We start from the raw sequence: 18,863 nt of genomic DNA, 5'->3' as shown, positions 1-18,863 counted from the left end.
GATGGGCAATAACTGCTGCCCTTGGCAGTGATGACCAGATCCAAGAAATGAAAAAAAAGTGTTCACAGCCTCGAAAATGCACTGAACCCCAAAACTTTATCACCTTGTTACTGCAGGAAGAAGATTATAAAGTCTGTTTCTTTTCATCTTTGCCTGGGATGTTTTCAGGTTGGCAGATTGGTGCATCCAAAATTTACCAATCTAAAAAAATTCTAAGTTTTCCATTATTTTAAACATTGATAGCCAGCTCCAGAAAGCAAGATACATGTCTTTGTAAAGTGGGTTATCAGCATGAAATTCCATGTAAAAATAGTGTTGCGAGAGATCCGAATGTTAGTGTAGGCCTGGTGTAAATAAAAGATTTATTCTAAAGATGTGGGCTTGATAAATTTAATGATTTTGCTATTGCTGGTGGCTAACTGTTATATTCCATAACTGTCTGGCTTCAAATATCTGTAGAATTGTTCCTTTGTGAGAAACTCTAACTCTATCCAATGAGAAGTGATATCCAGTAAGAGAAGGATCATCTGTCCATGTCAACCTGTCAATCTGACACAAAAAGTCCTGCAGATACTGGCAACCTGAGCCAAAATCAGGAAACACCCAGCAGGTCAGGCAGCATCTGAGGAGATAGAAACAGGACCAGGGTTTCAAATCAATGACCCTTCATCCAATCCTAATGTCCAATATGACACATGTTCTGATCCAATCGAAAAGTGTAGAACATTGTTTTTGTTTCTTGCACTGTCTTGTTTTTGTACAGACTTTTTCCATCTCTTTCTTCAGCCTTGTATAATTTATGTGTAATCTATGTTCTGTGTGCTGTCTGTACCTACGTACCTGTGATGCTGCTGCAAGCAAGTTTTTCATTGTACCTGTACCTCATTGGACTTGTGTACATGACAATAAACTCGACTTGACTTGAACAGGTGCATCAAATTTCTCACTGTCACACCTGAGTCCACCAGTGCAGTTGTTGGTATTGTATTGTCAGTAGTGCAGTGGTTACATTCCCAGCTAGCAGCCAGAGTTCTGGGCTAGTGGTAGAAGCAAGTTCAAAATCCCCTTCATTTGGAGAATTTGATGAATGGACAGAGTGAACGTTTACAGGGGAAGAGCGGGAAGTAAGTGGAACACTCCATGAAACCTCCACAGGACAATCAGACATTGGGTGTGCTGTGGAGGATGAGACCTGATGATTGAGGATTTGCTTGGATCTGCTCCCACTTTGCTGCTGAAACTTTGCTGTCAGTTTGGCAGAAGTTGCGCACATCACAATTCTGGCTAAGTTACTGTCCTGGAAAGAAAGTAGTTTGAAGGAAATTCCTGACCAATGGATTTCTCCAGCGCAGAATGTGTGGGAGTGATTTGATCAAAGTCTTGAAGATATTCAGTGGAACTGATGGAGACTAATTATTCCCACTACTAGGGAGTCTGGGACTGCCAGGAAATGTTATGGTTATGGGTCCAAGGCAATTAATAGAGTTCAGAACCAAATCAGTCATCATCTAACTGAATGGCTCAAAGGACAGAATGCCTTCTTCATTTTCCTCCCCATAGAACATTGGTAAACTGATGGGACTTTTACAGCACTTCATGGGCCTCCTCAACAGATTCCAAGATTTTATGAACAGCTGGTGTAATCCGAGTATTGTACCCACCATTAATCTTGGACCTGCCACCTTCCACCTCTCTCTCCCCTCTGGCCATTGACTCCATGCTCTCTGCTATTGTAGCCTGAGCCAATAGCTCCTCAAGCAGGTTGATATCACGGCCTTGATCGAAGCCCTGGTGGTCTAACAGTGCCAACCTGGCCTCAGCCAGTGTCCTATCAGCGGCCGAGGTCGAGGGTGTCTGAGAAACAGGTGATCTCCCGGTCAGATCTGCAGAGTAAGAGTGGGGCACATTGTCAGTGAGACAACAACAGCACAAACTTCCAGATATAGACCACCTCTCTCATAGTTAACCGTTCCAAGATGCATAACAGAATTACGGAGGACTGTACTTATAAGGAGAGATTGGGCAGGCTGGGTTTATTCTCACTGGAGCGTAGGAGGCTAAGGGGTGACATTATAGAAGTTTATAAAATTATGAAAGGCATAGATACGGCAGATAGAATCTTTCTCCCAGGGAAGCTAGAACTAGAGGGCACAGTGTTAAGTTGAGAGGGGTGAAATTTAAAGGGGATCTGAGGGGTAAGTTTTTCACACAGAGGGAGGGGTGTGCCACCAGGCTCAAGGACAGTTTCTATCCCGCTGTTATATTTCTATTGAATGGATCACTGGTATGAAAAATCAACTCTTGATCTCCCAATCTACCTCATTGTGGCCCTTTCGCCTTATTTGTCTGCCTGCACTGCACTTTCTCTGTAACTGTAACACTCTATTCTGCATTCTGTTGTTGCTTTTCTCTTGTACTATCTTGACGTACTGATGTTGTGAAATGATCTGTATGCATAGCATGCAAAACAAAGTTTTTCTCTGTTTCTTGGTACATACGGCAACATTAAACCAAATACCAAGGTAGAACAAGCTGCGAGAGGAGGTAAATTGGTAAATTGGTTTATCATTATCACATGTACCGAGGTACAGTGAAAAACTTGCTTGCATATGGTTCATACAGATCAATTCATTACACAGTGCATTGAGGTAGTACAGGGTAAAACAATAACAAAATGCAGAATGAAGTGTTACAGTTACAGAGAAAGTGCAGTGCAGGCAGACAATAAGGTGCAAGGTCAGAACGAGGTAGATTGTGAGGTCAAGAGTCCATCTTATCGTACTAGGGAACCGTTCAATAGTCTTATAACAGCGGGATAGAAGCTGTCCTTGAGCCTGGTGGTACGTGCTTTCAGGCTTTTGTATCTTCTGCTCAATGGGAGGGGGGAGAAGACAGAATGTCCGGGGCGGGGTGATAAATTGCAGAGTTTATAAAGCATTTGACGAGTACTCTCTCTTCATTTACTCTAATTTGAAAGTGAGAGCAGGGTCAAACTTTTTGCGGAAGTACCAGTGCGGTTCTTGTTGGATTGGGATTTGGGAATACAGATCCATAATTCCTTGAAAGTGGCATCACAGGTAGATGGGGTTGTAAAGAGAGTTTTTGGCACATTGGCCTTCGTAAATCAGGGCACTGAGTACAGGAGTTGGGATGTTATGTTGAAGCTTGAAAGCTTGAAAGAGTGCAGAGCAAATTTAAACAGCACAAAATTATGATGGGTATAGATAGGGTGAATGCATGCAGGCTTTTTCCCCTCAGGTTGGATGAGACTAGAACTATAGGTTTAGGGTGACAGGTGAAATATTTAAGGGGAACCTGAGGGGGAACTTCTTCACTCAGAGGGTGGTGCGAGTGTGAAACGAGCTGCCATTTAAGAGCTGCCGTTTAGGTGCTTGGATAGATGCTTGGATGGGAGAGGTCTGGAGGGCTATAGTCCGAGTGCAGGTAGATGAAACTAGGCAGGAAACCAGGCCGGCATGGACTAGGTGGGCCGAAGGGCCTGTTTCTGTGCTGTAGTGCTATATGACTCTGTGAGTCGAGTTGGAAGAGGAGCTGTTACATTTGGTGAAATGAGGGACATGACCTAACCTGATTCCGACATCTCTTCAGCTGTATCGCCCAGAATGTGATGAGACAAGGAAGACCCAGTGCATGGGATAATCTCATCCAGCTCTTCATACGCACTGAGCTCACTGTAGCTGTGCATCGCTCCACTGTCACTCCCATACGAGCAAGCTTCCAAACTTCCTGTGGTGGTCAGAGAAAAGGAGAGATGTATTAGGATTCGCTGAGGTTGGATAGAACTCTCTGAGGTTGTGCTGAGGACAGCATAAAACCCACCAACGGGAGGAGGTGTTTCAAGTGTTTGGGCAGATTGCATCGCCCAGTTCCACCTGAGTCCAGATGCAACAAGGGTAGGGTGCATGGGAGTGTAGGGGGCTTCTCTGCAACAATTGAGGTGACACTTTTGGAATAAGCAATAGATGTTGGCCTTGCCAGCAATACCCATGTTCTGCTTGTCTTTTACAGATCCCTTCATCTTGTCAAAGGATAAAAAAATACACTTTTACCGTACTGACTGGGGGCAAACGTCGACCACATTTCCCGAGGGAGAGGCAGGTGCTGAGCCTAACGTGCTCTGTCACTACAGATGCACATTCCGTTTTACAGGAGCCTTATCCGTGGAGCAGGGTGGAGTGAGAGTGACTCCCCATTGACGAAACATGCCAGTCAAAGAGCCGAGCTAATAGCAGGCATGTGACCTCAAAGACGAGGCTCACGGCCCAATTTCAAGATGACCTCCTGACCCAAGATGCAGGCTCACACTGCCGATCCTGCAGGAATGTCAGCCAGAAGAGAAAATGCTCAGGGGCATTAAAATATGACAGTTCTCAGTTATTGTTTGATTAAAGACAGCTATAAGGCAATGGACATATACTATATGTGAGTAAGTCACAAGGAGCTGCTTAGGATCCCAGTCAATGGAATCACTAATTAACTTCTACAGATGCACTGTTGAAAGTATAGCAGTAGTGTAGCGGTTAGTGTAACGCCATTACACCGCCAACGACCTGGGTTCAATTCCGGCCGCTGTCTGTAAGGAGTTTGTACGTTCTCCCCGTGTCTGCGTGGGTTTCCTCCGGGTTCTCCGGTTTCCTCCCACATTCCAAAGACATACGGGTTAGGAAGTTGTGGGCATGCTATGTTGGCGCCGGAAATGTGGCGACACTTGCGGGCTGCCCCCAGAACACTCTACGCAAAAGATGCCTTTCACTGTGTGTTTCTATGTACATGTTACTAATAAAGAAATCTTATCTTATCCTGACTGGTTGCATCACAGTCTGGTACAGCAATTCCACTGCACAAGAATGTAAGGGACTGCAGAGAGTAGTGGACACAGCCCAGTCCATCACGGGCACAGGCCTCCCCACTATCAACAACATCTACAGGAGGCTCTGCCTCAAGAAGGCAGCACCTATCATCAAAGATCCCCACCATCCGGGCCATGGCATCTTCTCACAGTTACCATTGGGCAGGAGGTACAGAAGCCTGAAGTCCCACACCACCAGGTTCAGGAACAGCTACTTCCCTTCAACCATTACATTCTTGAACCTTAATCCTACCTCAGCAACGGAACACTACGGACCACCTCTTGCACTACCGTGGACTTGTCTCTGATTGTATCTTTTTTTTGCACTAAGGTCTCGTTTTGCACACTTTTGTTTTCACTGTCTGGTATAATTTATGTATAACATCTTCTGTGTGCTGTCTGTACCTACGTGCCTGTGATGCTGCTGCAAGCAAGTTTTTCATTGTACCTGTACCTCATCGTACTGGTGCACATGACAATAAAGTCAGCTTGACTTGAAGGTGTCTAAAAATGAAGGGTGGCAGATGCTGTGAGCAGGGGAGGAACAAACCCACGGAGAGAATGGACGGCACCCTGTTCACGGAGCAGCTCGCCTTCACGGGCAGGAGATGCAGAAGGGACAGTCACTCCTGTGTGTGCCTCGACAGCCGTGACAGGTAGTTATAGAGTCGCACAGCACAGATACAGGCCCTTTGGCCCATCATGTCCATGCCGACCTTTATGCCCACCCATACTAATCCTCTCCAACAGATTCAGGATGCTCTCTAGGGTGTGAATCCCTAGTCACCAGTTTGAAAGAGCCTACAATGGATGATTAAATTGCCCTTGGTGAGTAGTTGTGTGATAAAATCCGGACGGAGTTTATGGGAATGAGGAACAACACACAATTTGTTGGACGAACTCAGTGGGTCAACAGCATCTGTAGGGGGAAAGGAATTGTTGACGTTTCAGGTGGAAACCCTGCATCAGGACTGGGATTAGTGTAGAATGAGTGTAAATAGGCGTGGACAAGTCATAGAGTCATATAGCATGGAAACAGGCCCTTCGGCCCCACTGGTCCATGCTGACCATGATGCCCCATCCAAGCTAGTCCCATTTGCCCGTGTTTGGCCCATAATCTTCTAAACCTTTCCTATCCATGTACCTGTCCAAGTGTCTTTTAAATGTTGTTAATGTCTCAACCATTTCCTCAAATGGAACGTTCCATATACTGACAAACCTCTGGATAAAAAGTTGCCCCTCAGATTCCTACTAAATCGTTCCCCTCTCAATTTAAACCTATGCCTTCTAGTTCTTGATTCCCCAACCCTGGGAAAAAGACTGTGTGCATTCACCCTATATGTGCCCCTCATGTTTTTATACACCTCATTTTCCTACGCTCCAAGGAATAAAGTCCTAACCGGTCCAACCTCTCCCTATAACCCAGTCCCTCAAGTCCTGGTAACATCCTTGTAAATCTTTTCTGAACTCTTTCCAGTTCAATAACATTTTTCCTATAGCAGAGTGACCAAAACTGACCACAATACTCCAAGTGCGGCCTCACCAAGGATGACACATCACATTGGATAACTCTTGCCTGCCAATCAGGTAACAAACAAATCTGCTCTTTTCCAATTACCATTGAGAAAGGTAAGGCACCCTGAGGATGGACAGGTCGGGTATCCAATTGTGGGAGAGTGGAGGCAGGACAGTTGGAGGCTGGAGATCACATGACTGACAATGCCAGAATGTAGGGCCAAGACCTGCCTCATTTACATCATGATTGCCCTATGAATTTTCTCTCGGTGCGACAAGGAAACACTTGGACTGGGCTGCCTCTGGTGTTCTGGAACAATTAGCACAGAAGAAATTATTTGACAGGACACTTCAAAGCATATTGTGGCTGTCAGCCTTCCCATCATCTTCTGTCTGAGTACATTATTCCAAACACAGCAACCAATGAAAGGGAAGTTCAAGTGAAGTCATTTGGAAACAGCAAGCCACTTTGTCTTTTCCTGTAGCCACTTAAAAAGTCTGTTGACTTGGGCCCAGAATATCAATGGACGAACTGGACAATGGGAAGGTCTCCTTCATTGTCAATGACAGTTGCACTTTGAAGATGATGCTCAGAAGGGTTAAAGTGGGTCAGCTAGTGATTGTTTAGTCCTGGAACAGAGATCTGAAAGGAAAGTCAAATAGCCACAATAGAGTTGTCCATCTGTAAGTCTCAACAAGGCCAGGGCAGATGGAGAAGGGGTCAACTTAAGTCTGCTACTAATTTCTAACATGCATAAGCAATGCAGCGAGCCCAAAACAAATGAACTAATCAGGTGCTTCATATAAAAATAGAGACATTTCAAGATACCCCACTAGTTTATAAAGCTCTGGTTAGGCCACATCTAGAGTACTGCATTCAATTCTGGTTACCCCATTAGGATGTGGAGGTTTTGGAGAGGGTGCAGAAGAGGTTTACCAGGATGCTGCCTGGATTAGAGGGCACGTGCTATAAAGAGAGGTTGGACAAGCTAATGTTTTCTCTGGAGCAGTGGAGACTGAGGGGACACCTGATAGAAGTTTATAAAACTATGAGAGGCATAGATAGAGTAGACAGCTGGTATCTTTTTCAAGGGTCAAAATGTTAAATACTAGAAGGTCTGCATTTAAGGTGAGAGGGGAAAAGTTCAAAAGAGATGTGCAGGGCAAGTTTTATACACAGAGAGTGGTCGGTGCTTGGAATGTGCTGACTGAGGTGGTAGTGGAGGCAGATATGATAGAAGTGTTTAGATAAGCACCTGAATATGCAGGGTATGGCGGGATATGGACCATGTGCGGGCAGAAAGGAATTGGTTTAATGAGGTGTCATTAGCTTAATTAGTTCAGCACAACATTGTGGGCCGAAGGGCCTGTTCCTATGCTGTGCTGTTCTATGTTCTATGTACCTGAATTCACAAATGTGTCCCACAGTTGAATTAGGACACATTTGATGGGATAAGTTCATCTTTAGTCAAAGCACCCGCATTGACTGTACTCAGCACATCGTGGAAATTCAATTATGTGATGTATTTTTATTTTGGGTTTTGCGATTGGAAGCGGACCCGTCTGCTTGTAACACTGACCATTACTGGGTGTTTTCTTTCACTTGGGACATTCCCCCCGACCCAAGTGTGGGTTCGAAGTGATGACAACGATTCTGTCATAGAGTCATACAGCAGGGAAACAGGCCCTTCGGCCCAACTGGTCCATGCTTACCAAGGTTCCCCATCTAAGCTAGTCCCATTCACCTGTGTTTGGCCCATGTTCCTCTAAACTTTTCCTATCCACGTACCTGTCCAAATGTTTTTTTAAATATTGTTATTGTACCTGCCTCAACCTCTTCCTCTGGCAGCTCGTTCCATATACTGACCACCCTCTGGGTGAAAAAGTTGCCCCTCAGGTTCCTATTAAATCTCTCCCCTCTCACCTTAAACCTACGCCCTCTGGTTTTTAGATCCCCTTCGCTGGGAAAAGACTGTGTGCATTCACCCTATCCATGCCCCTCAAGATTTTATACACCTCATTATACCTCTCGGTCTCCTACGCTCCAAAGAATAAAGTCCTAGCCTGTCCAACTCTGCCGATAACATAGTCCCTCGGGTCCTGGCAACATCCTTGTGAATCTCCTCTGCACTCTTTCCAGCTTATTGGCATCTTTCCTATAGCAGGGTGACCAAAACTGAACACAATACTCCAAGTGTGGCTTCCACCTCTTGTGTATCACTGCACTTGGAGAACTCCAAGGGAAGTGGAGATTGCAGATGCTGGAAATCTGGAGCAATACACAAACTGCTGGAGGAACTCAGCCGGTCAGGCAGCGTCTGTGAGTTCCTACAGCGTGTTGTGTGTTGCTCCAGGGGAACTGGGGCCACTTTGCCTTGGGACCGGTGTCGTTAAACACCACAGACTACAGCAGATCAAGGAGGTGACTCACCGCCAATTCTCTTGGGATTTAGGGATGAGCAATAAATGACAATGAAGCCCACGTCTGGTGATGGCTCTGGACCTAATGCGGGTAAATGGGATTAATGTAGATAGGTACAACGGGCAGCATGGACATGGTGGGCTGAAGGGCCTGATTGGGTGCTGTACGACTCTGTGACTGTATGACAATGATTCGGACTCCTGCAGTGCTGGCTGAGGGGCTGGCAAGCTACGTAAAGTACCCACCAACGTCCTGTGCTGCGCCAAAGCCCCTCCCCACTCCTGATCTCCTCCGGCTGAGACTGCTCTAATCTGAATCCCCTCCCTCTGAACAAACAGCGGCAAGTAGAAGATCAAAAAAAAACCTGCAGGAAATATAAAATAAAAACAGACAATGCTGGAAATACACAGAGGGTCGAGCAGCGTCTGCACGAAGAGAAACATAGAATATAGAACATTACAGCACTGTACAGGCCCTTCGGCCCACAATGTTGTGCCGACATTTTATCCTGCTCTTAGATCTATCTAACCCTTCCCTCCCACATAGCCTCCATTTCTCTATCATTCATGTGGCTATCTCAGAGTCTCTTAAATGTCCCCAAAGTATCTACCCACACAACCTCTGCCGGCAGTGCGTTCCATGCACCCACCACTCTCTGTGTAAAAAACTTACCTCTGACATCCCCCTTATACCTTCCTCCTATCACCTTAAAATTATGCACCCTGGTGTTAGCCATTGTTGCCCTGGGAAAAAGTCTCTGACTGTCCACTCGATCTATGCCTCTTATCATCTTGTACACCTCTATCATCTCTCATCCTCCTCCTCTCCAAAGAGAAAAGCCCTAGCTCTCTCAACCTATCAGTTGAACAGAGCTAACGTTTCAGGTCTACGGCTCTTCATAAGTTCTAACGAACCTGTTTGTGGTGAGATTGGAGGGAGAACGGGCCAGTGTTTGAGAAGCCGGTCATGCCAGATCTCCACGAATGACAGAGTTCTCTCCGCGGGGGACTCTCTTGCGGCACAGGATGACATGTGGAGTGGGTCACTAGTGCTGTGCCTACCACACGCACTCTGATCCAGGTTCACTGAGCTCTGGTAGAGGCTGCTCACCGCCAGCGGAGAGGCGTTGCGGAGGTGGGTCCTGTCAGGCTGGGCGCTGCTCCCTGCCTGCATCTTGGAGCCTGTAGAAGTCCGACTGTTCCAGGAGAATGAGGAGCAACAGAGCTGGGATAGGTCGGTGCTGCTGCCTGTTCCTGAGCTCGGCTGTCTGTCCCAGGCGTCTAGAGCACGGGAGGAGAGCAGACGGATGTGAGGAATCAAGTCGTCAAGTCGAGTTTATTGTCACGTGGACAATTACGGTGAGGTACAGGTACAGTGAAAGACTTGCTTGCAGCAGCATCACGGACACGTAGGTACAGACCACACACAGACCATAAATTATACATAAATCATACAAGACAGTGAAGAGAAAGGCTGTGCTAAGCAAGACATTTGCGCAAAAAAACACATTCAAAGACAAGTCCGTGGCAGTGCAAGAAGTGGCGCGTAGTGTTCCGTTGCTGAGGTAGGGTTAGGGTTGTGCAGGTCGGCCTGATGGTTGTTGGAAAGTAGTTCCTGAACCTGCAAGATCAACAACAACATAAACATAACGACACTAGTGCGAGACTGAGAGAGCGAAACAAAAAATATAGTCTGAGGTAGTGTTAAGGTTTATCAGGCCAATTCAAGAACCTGATGGCAGTGGGGAAGGAATTGTTGTTGAACCTCGAGGTGTGGGTCTTCAGGCTCCTGTACCTCCAGCCTGATGGTAACAGCAAGAAGAGGTCATGACCCAGATGGTGGGGTCCTTGATGGTGGATTCCATCTTCCTGAGGCAGCGCCTCCTGTAGATGCTGTCAGTGGTGGGGAGGGCTGTGTCCATGATGGACCGGGCTGTGTCCACTACTCTCTGCAGCCTCTTGTGTTCCTATGCATTGGAATTGCCGTACCAGGCCATGATGCATCCAGTGAGGCTGCTTTCTACAGTGCCTCTGTACTATTTTGCGGCATGCCAAACCTTCTTAAGCTTCTAAGAAAGAAGAAGGGGACAATGCTTTTCAACCCCTTGCTTCCACTGCACCATTCAACAAAATGATGGTTGCGCTCCTTCAGCGTCACTTCCCTGCCCTATCCACTCAGCCAGTTCCACCACGGGTACAGCTCTCCCCAACATCGAGGACGTCTACAAGAGGCGATGTCTCAGGAAGGCGACATCCATCATCAGGGACCCCCACCATCCGGGCCACGCCCTCTTCTCGATGCTGCCATCAGGCAGGAGGTACAGGACCCTGAAGGCCCACACCTCAAGGTTCAACAACAGCTTCTTCCCCACCTCCGTCAGGTTCTTGAACCCACTTGAAAAACCCTAACGCTGCCTTGGACTGTATATTTTTTCTCCCTCTCACAATCTTACACTAATGTCATTTGTTTATTTCGTTGTTAGTTTTGCATATGAGCATGTTATGTGTAATTTATGTTAATTTAAGTTTCTATTAACTTATATTTGTCCTTATCTTGTAATGTACTGTATTGCTGCTGCAAAAAGCTAACGTTCTTGGTATTTATACCCTGCATATGTATGTCTGTGACAACAATAAACTTGAGCAAACTTGATATCTTTTGATCCCTTTACTCTCCAGGAATCCATCAGTCTCATTTCTGAACGATTGAGTATCCATGGCCCTCTAGGGTAGAGAATTCTGAAGATTCACAGCCTCTGAATGAAGACATTTCTCCCAATTTCAGTCTGAAATGGCCTATTCCTTGGTTTAAACTGTGTCCCTGGATTCTGGACTCAGATGCACCATAGAAAGCATCCTATCTGGATGTATCACGGGTTGGTACGGCAACTTGCCCAGGACCACAAGAAACTGCAGAGAGTTGTGGACACAGCTCAGCACATGATGGGAACCGGCCTCCCCTCCTTGGACTCTGTCTACACTTCTTGCTGCCTCGGTAAAGCAGCCAACATAATCAAAGACCCCTCCCACCCCAGACATTCCCTCTTCTCTCCCCTCCCATTGGGCAGAAGATACAAAAGCCTGAAAGCACGTTCCACCAGGCTCAAAGACAACTTCTATCCCACTGTTATAAGATTATTGAACGGTCCCCTAGTACAATAAGATGGACTCTTGACTTCACAATCTACCTCATCGTGGCCCTTGCACCTTATTGTCTACCTGCACTGCACTTTCTCTGTAACTGTAACACTTTATTCTGTATTCTGTAATTGCTTGGTGTACTGATGTGATGAAATGATCTGTATGGATGGCATGCAAAACAAAGTTTTTCACCGCACCTCGGTACATGTGACAATAATAAACCAATGTACCAATTTACCAAGGGAAACACCCTTCTTGCATCCAGTGTGCTGAACCCAATAAGGACATTGCAAGTTTCAATGAGGTACAAGTCAAGAGCATGAGAAAGGAATCAGCCAGGTCTTCTAATGGAACAATCACATCAGTGGGTTTGCACTTGTGTGGCACCATTCATAACCTCAGGAGTCCTCCGTTCTCGGCTCATAGCCAATGAAATGTGTTCACTGTTATAATGCAAGCAAACGCAGCAGCAAACCTGCACACACCAAAATCCCACAAAGAGCAAAGTGTCTCTGACCCCAGACCAAGAACTTGCAGATGCTGGAAATCTGGGAAAAGAAACAGAAAATGCCGAAAACACTCAGCAGGTCAGGCAGCATCTGTGGGGAGAAAGAACGTTTCAGATCAACGGCCCTTCATCAAATGGAGTGCATCTTAGGTTGAAGAGAAAGGGGCAAGAGGCAGGGAGGTCAAAAGTAACTGGCTCTGGAGAAAACAGGAGAGACTGGGTGATATGGTTGGTGGTGGTAGCGGCTGGGAGAGGGTGGGGAAGGCTGATCAACAACAGGAGGCTTCTCAGTGAAGGGTGCAAATCACAGGAGACAAAGAAGGTACAAAGTGAGGAGAGAGAGCAACACTGAAATGTGAAATGCACGGTTAGAATGGCCGATTATCTGCAGTAGTTGAACTCAGTGTTGGGTCCGGAAGGCTGCGGTGTGCTGTTCCTTGTGCTTTGCTGGAGCAGAGGAAGGGGGGCAAAGTCAGACAGGTAAGTGTGACAGTGAGGTAGAGAATTAAAGAGACAGTCAGCTGGAAGCTCAAGGCCACCCTTGCAAACTGAACGGAAGTGTTTCCTGAAGCAGTCATCAGTATACTTTTGTACTACTTGTCCCAAGCACTTGCCATGGGAGCGAGTCCCACATTCTCACTGCCCGTCTTCTGAATTGCCTATTGGATTTCTGGGCGGCAGGTTTATCACAGATCTATGGTCCATTGTGTCTACTTTTGTTTATTTTGTGGTGTACCTTATGTCAAAGACAAGGTCGATTTTATTCTCATCTGCACAAGTGCAATGAAAATCCTGCAGCAGCATCACAGGCACACAGCATCAGATAAGCAGCATTCACAAGAAAACATAAATTAAACATAAATTATACACAATTTTTACAAGAAAGAACACAATTAGAATGAAAAAATAAAGTCCATTTTAGTGCAAAGTGACCAAAGTGGTCATAGTGTGGTAGTGATTAGGGTTGTGCTGGTTGAACATAGAACATAGAACAGTACCGCACAATACAGGCCCTTCGGCCCACAATGTAGTGCCAACCTTTAAACCTCGCCTAGAACTATCTAACCCCTTCCTCCCACATATCCCCCTATTTTAAATTCCTCCAATTGCTTATCTAGTAATCTCTTGAATCTGACCAATGTACCTGCCTCCACCACCACCCCAGGCAGCGCATTCCATGCCCCAACCACTCTCTGGGTAAAAAACCTTCCTCTGATATCTCCCTTGAACTTTCCACCCATTACTTTAAAGCCATGCCCTTAAGAACCAAATGGTTGAAGGGAAGTCGCTGTTCCTGAACCTGGTGGTGTGGGACTTCAGGCTTCAGTACCTCCTGCCCGACGGGAGCTGTGAAAAGACAGCATGGGATTTAAGTCAATGTTTGTCATCTTTGTAATGTACTGTGCTGTGCAGCAAATAGCTAATTTTCATGCCATTTATACCCTGGGTATGTGTGCCTTTGAACGTAAACTTGAACTTGAACTTGAGCGATCAATGCATTTATTAAGATTAATCTGGATCCCAGTCCTCGGTCCATAACCCTGTGAGTTACAGCTCTTTAGAAGCAAACTTCTAGCACCATTCCACCAACCGTTCCTGCAGTGAGTTCGCTTTGGGTGCACGTCTGTTTCCTCAGCCTCCCTCTAATCCAAGTAAAAAGTTATCAGACATCAATCTGTACAAAGGCCCCACTAGAAAGAGCGCAACAGTCAACTTTCTGTTGGGAAACGAGGCAGGGCAAGCGACAGAAGTGTCAGTGGGGGAGCACTTTGGCACCAGTGACCATAATTCTATTGGTTTTAAAATAGTTATGGAAAATGATAGGACCGGTCCACAAGTTAACATCCTAAATTGGGGTAAGGCAAGTTTTGACAGTCTTTTCCTCAGGGTACGGGAGTCCAAAACCAGGGTGTATAGATTTAGGGTGAGAAGGGTAAGATTTAAAAGGGACCTGAGGGGCAACTTCTTCACGCAGAGGGTGGTGGGTACATGGAACGAGCTGCCAGAGGAAGTGGTTGAGGCGGGTACAATAACAATGTTTAAAAGACATTTAAACAGGTGCAAGGATAAGAAAGTTTTAGAGGGTCATGGGCCAAACGCGGGCGAATGAGAATAGCTCGGATAGATATCTTGGTCAGCATGGATGAGTTGGGCTGAAGGGCTTGTTTCCGTGCTGTATAACTCTGTGATTCTATGACAGAGCTTAGCATTTCTCTGAAAGACAAACATTGGTCACAAGACAACTAAGCAATGAGCGATGAGTCAAACAATAACATTACCTGTCTCGTTGTTGTCTCTGTCAAGGCTGAACCCACAACCCTGGCTGCTCACATTCAAGGCCTGTCCACTGTCATGTGATGTAGTGTTTTCCATTCTTGATTGAAGGGGGCTGAAGCTTTCCCCCAGGACATCCACCTCTTCCATCCCTGGATCCCCCAGTTCTGCATCACTCCAGAACTCCTCAGAGCTAGCGTGCCCTCTGTGTGCACCTGACACCTCAGCTGGGTTCTGCTCACTGGTTCCAGGTGGGGTCTTCCTGTGGCCAGCGCACAGCTTTACCTCATCTTCTCCTGATGATACTTCGCTTGGAGGGGATGATTTTGGCTGAGGTTTTGAGCTGGGTTTAAACTGCAAGCGACAATACCATCTGGCTGGGTGCTTGGAATGTGCTGAGAGATAGAAATAATAACACAGGTAAGAGTGTGAAGTGCAGCAATTCGAATGTACAGCAACATCAGAAGCTGCATAGTGGACTCAGCCCAATACATTACGGGCACATCCCTCCCCACCATCGGTAGTATCGACAGGAGGCGCTGCCTCAAGAAGGCAACATCCATCATCAAAGATCCCCACCATCCAGGCCATGCCATCTTCTCACAGCTCCCATCGGGCAGGAGGTACAGAAGCCTGAAGTCCCACACCACCAGGTTCAGGAACAGCTACTTCCCTTCAACCATTCAGTTCTTGAACCAACCTGCACAACCCTAACCCTACCTCAGTATAGCAACACTCTGATCACTTCACACTACAATGGACTTTTTTTTGTTCTAATTGTGTTCTTTCTTGTATAATTTTGTATAATTTCTGTTTAATTTATGTTTTTCTTGTGAATGTTGTGCATCCGATGTTATGTGCCTGTGATGCTGCTGCAAGTAAGGTTTTCATTGCACCTGTGCACACATGGACTTGTGCAGATGACAATGAACTTGACTTGACTTGAAGTGAAGAATGAGCGACAGCAAAGACCAACAGGTACTGTCCTAAAGACTCTGCAACAACAAAGGGACCTGAGAGTATGTGTATAAATCAGAATCTTGTTCTTTGTCCTGGAGGCTGCGGGTTTGGGAGGTGCTGTTGGAGTAGCCTGGGTGGGTAACTTCAGTGCCTTCTGTAGATGGTAAACACCACAGCCACTGTGCGCCGGTGGTGGAGGGAAAGAATGTTTAGGGCAATGGATGGAGTTCTGGTCAACTGGGTCGCTTCGCCCTGTCTGTTAGCCAGTGAGCCTCTCCACTTCTCTTAATGTTCTCCAGCAACAGTTGGTGTTTACAACACTCTAGTGCTGCTGTGTTCTTCGCAGTACCTTATCAGACAAGCCTCTGACAACAACGCCAAGAAGTCATTGGCACGAGTGCCTGCTGAAAGTTCAGTCTAAATTTCGAGGAGAGTGCTCAAGGAGGAGAGATGGCAAATGGACAAGTGTTCAAACTTCGAAAACTATCACCTTTGGGAAGCTTCCAGGCAGTCTGTTGCAGGAACTCCACACAAGATGTGATCTCAGGGAATCAAGGCCAGAGTTACTCGCATCATTAAGCTCAGAGCAGAACTCCACACAAGATGTGATCTCAGGGAATCAAGGCCAGAGTTACTCGCATCATTAAGCTCAGAGCTGTCATTTTACTGAAGCACAGCCAATCAGTATTTACTAATTCTTGATAAGTGACAACGATAGCTGCTTCTACATCCCAACGTGGCAAGCCCATTGCAGTCAAAGACCCTTACTCCGCTGGGGATTACCCATTAGCTCAAGAAATCAAACATGATGTCAAAGTGAGGGGAGGGGAGAGAGAGAGACAGAGCAAGGGTGAAAGAGAGAAAGTGAGAGAGTGTGTGAAAGGGGGAAAGAGAGAAAGGGATCAAATCTTCCAAGCTCCTGGTGCCAATTTTTCTGTGACTTCATTGGTCCCTCCTTGGAGAACACATTCAATACAGTCAAAGGAATCTGGAGCTTCTGGGTTTTAAGATTTAACAGAGTTGTTGACTTGCTAGTCAAGTGATCAAGGGCACGTGCAGAGAGCCAGCAGAGAGAGGGGTTTTTCATAGAATCATAGGGCCACACAGCACAGAAACAGGCCCTTTGAGCCACTGAGTCTGCACTGACCATCACCCACCCATTTACACCCATTCGACTTCATTCTCCCCACATTCCCATCAACTGCCCCCAGATTCTACCCCTCACCCACACACTGGGGACAATTTACAGAAGCCAATTAACCTACCAACCCGCATGCCTTTGGGACGTAGGTGGAATCCAGAGGAAACCCAGGCAGTCACAGGGAGAACATGCAAACTCCACACAGACAGCGCCAGAAGTCAGGATTGAACCCGCGTCACTGGAGCTGTGAGGCAGTAGCTCTTACTAGCTGCACATCTGTGCTGCCACAGTTATACATCCTCACTCTCCTCCCTCTCCCCCTCTCCCTCTCTCCTCCTCTCCCTCTCCCTCTCCTCTCTCTCCCTCTCCCTCCCCCTCCCCTCTCCCTCTCTTCTCCTCCCCTCCTTCTCCTCTCTTTCTCTCTCTCTCCCTCTCCCTCTCCCTCTCTCTCTCCCCTCTCCCTCTCCTCTCTCTCCATCTCTCTCCTTTCTCTCCTCTCTCCCTCTCCCTCTCTCTCTCCCTCTGTCTCCATCTCTCTCCGTCTCCTCTCTCTCCATCTCTCTCCTTTCTCTCTCTCTCCCTCTCCCTCTCTCTCTCCCTCTGTCTCCATCTCTCTCCCTCTCTCTCTCCCTCTGTCTCCATCTCTCTCCCTCTCTCTCTCCCTCTCCCACTCCTTCCCTGCCCCAACGATCATGCCCCAATAATGCCTGGCATATAGTCTACAACATGTACTGTATGTTTAATTTACCCCTCCAAAAGTAATCAGATCAAAATTCCCACACACTCCCATGGTAGTGACTCAGTGCGCAATACCAATGCATCTTAAATGCTTCCTAGAGCTATTTTCTTTATGATCTGTTCATCTGTCAGTGCCCATTGTTTGCAAATTGGACAGACAGCACTTCTGTAGCCTCCTGGAGCTAACAGAATGATGTATTGCGGCCTTCCCAATGCAAGCAATCACTGTGAGGGAAGGATTTTTCCTCTGCAATATGTTGCCTGTGGCTGGTGCGCCATTGACTGAACACAGGGAAAGTATTGGGGTCACAGCGCGTTTTGTGGAGCTCGCAGAGGTTGGTCGGTGATCTTTGCTGACTTCATTCATCTTTTGTGTCATTAATATCAATGGTGTGCGACATTTCTTCACCTCCAATCAGAAACGGCCTTTGATTCCAAGGGCTGGGGGTGGGATGTGAGGGAGGGGGGGCCATATCGGCATGCTAGGCTGCTTTCTTGTCAGGGGCAAAATCACAATGAAGGACTTTTCGGGAAGCAGTGCAAGAGTGCGGGGTGAAGGTCGTCTCCAAGACACACTGACCAGATGTTTGGAACCAAAGAAGGGTGCACTCTGAAGGAAAAAAATCCCAGCACAAATCCAACAGATAATGAGGGACTTTAGCTCATGATCCAGAGGCTTGGAGTAATAATCCAGGGATACAAGTTCATAGCTGGTGGGGAAATTAAATTCAGTTAATGAAATTAAATAAGATTAACCTAGAATGAAACGTTGCTATCAACTCTCATAAAATCGCCTGACTGTTTGTTTGATTAATGTCCTTCAGGGAAGGAAGTTCAGCACCACACTCCAGCCTAGGACTCCAGGTACATTGTAACGTGATTGACTCTTGATTGCCCTCTGAAACACCCAAGTACAACGGAGACACCAGAGACGGCAGACGCTGGGATCTGGAGCAACACACAATCTGCTGGAGGAACTCAGTGGGTCGAACAGCATCTGTTGGGGGGAAAGGAACTGTCAACTGATGCAGGGTTTCGAACCGAAACATCGACAATTCCTTTCCTCTCACAGATGCTGCTCAACCCGCTGAGTTCCTCCAGCAGATTGTTTGCTGAAACAGCCTAATAAACCACTTCACCGTCCTGATGAGTTCAGCAGCATTATCAAGAAGACGTCTCACCACCACTTTCTCGAGGGTTGCCTGGACAACTAAAACCAGCCTTGCCTGCATCCTATGAGTAAGTAAAGTGATGAAACAATGTGGACACAATAGGCCAAACTGCTTCCTTCTATG

General features: G+C 46.7%; 1 protein-coding gene across 1 annotated transcript in view; it reads right to left on the bottom strand.

Moving 5' to 3' along the window:
• The window catches only part of LOC127578582 (uncharacterized), a 73,821-nt gene that overhangs the window by 15,910 nt on the left and 39,048 nt on the right, over positions 1-18,863 (bottom strand). Inside the window, exons 4-7 of the mRNA XM_052030731.1 lie at positions 14,735-15,124; positions 9,722-10,087; positions 3,589-3,747; positions 1,662-1,883 (exon numbers count right to left, since the gene is read on the bottom strand). Coding sequence (XP_051886691.1) covers positions 1,662-1,883; positions 3,589-3,747; positions 9,722-10,087; positions 14,735-15,124 — 1,137 coding nt within the window. The remainder of the gene's footprint in view (positions 1-1,661; positions 1,884-3,588; positions 3,748-9,721; positions 10,088-14,734; positions 15,125-18,863) is intronic.

This window comes from Pristis pectinata, chromosome 15 (genome assembly GCF_009764475.1).
Source record: "Pristis pectinata isolate sPriPec2 chromosome 15, sPriPec2.1.pri, whole genome shotgun sequence".
NCBI classification, from domain to species: Eukaryota; Metazoa; Chordata; class Chondrichthyes; order Rhinopristiformes; family Pristidae; genus Pristis; species Pristis pectinata.
The sequence above is the reverse complement of the archived record's forward strand: the minus strand, read 5'-3'. Positions and strand labels throughout refer to the sequence as shown.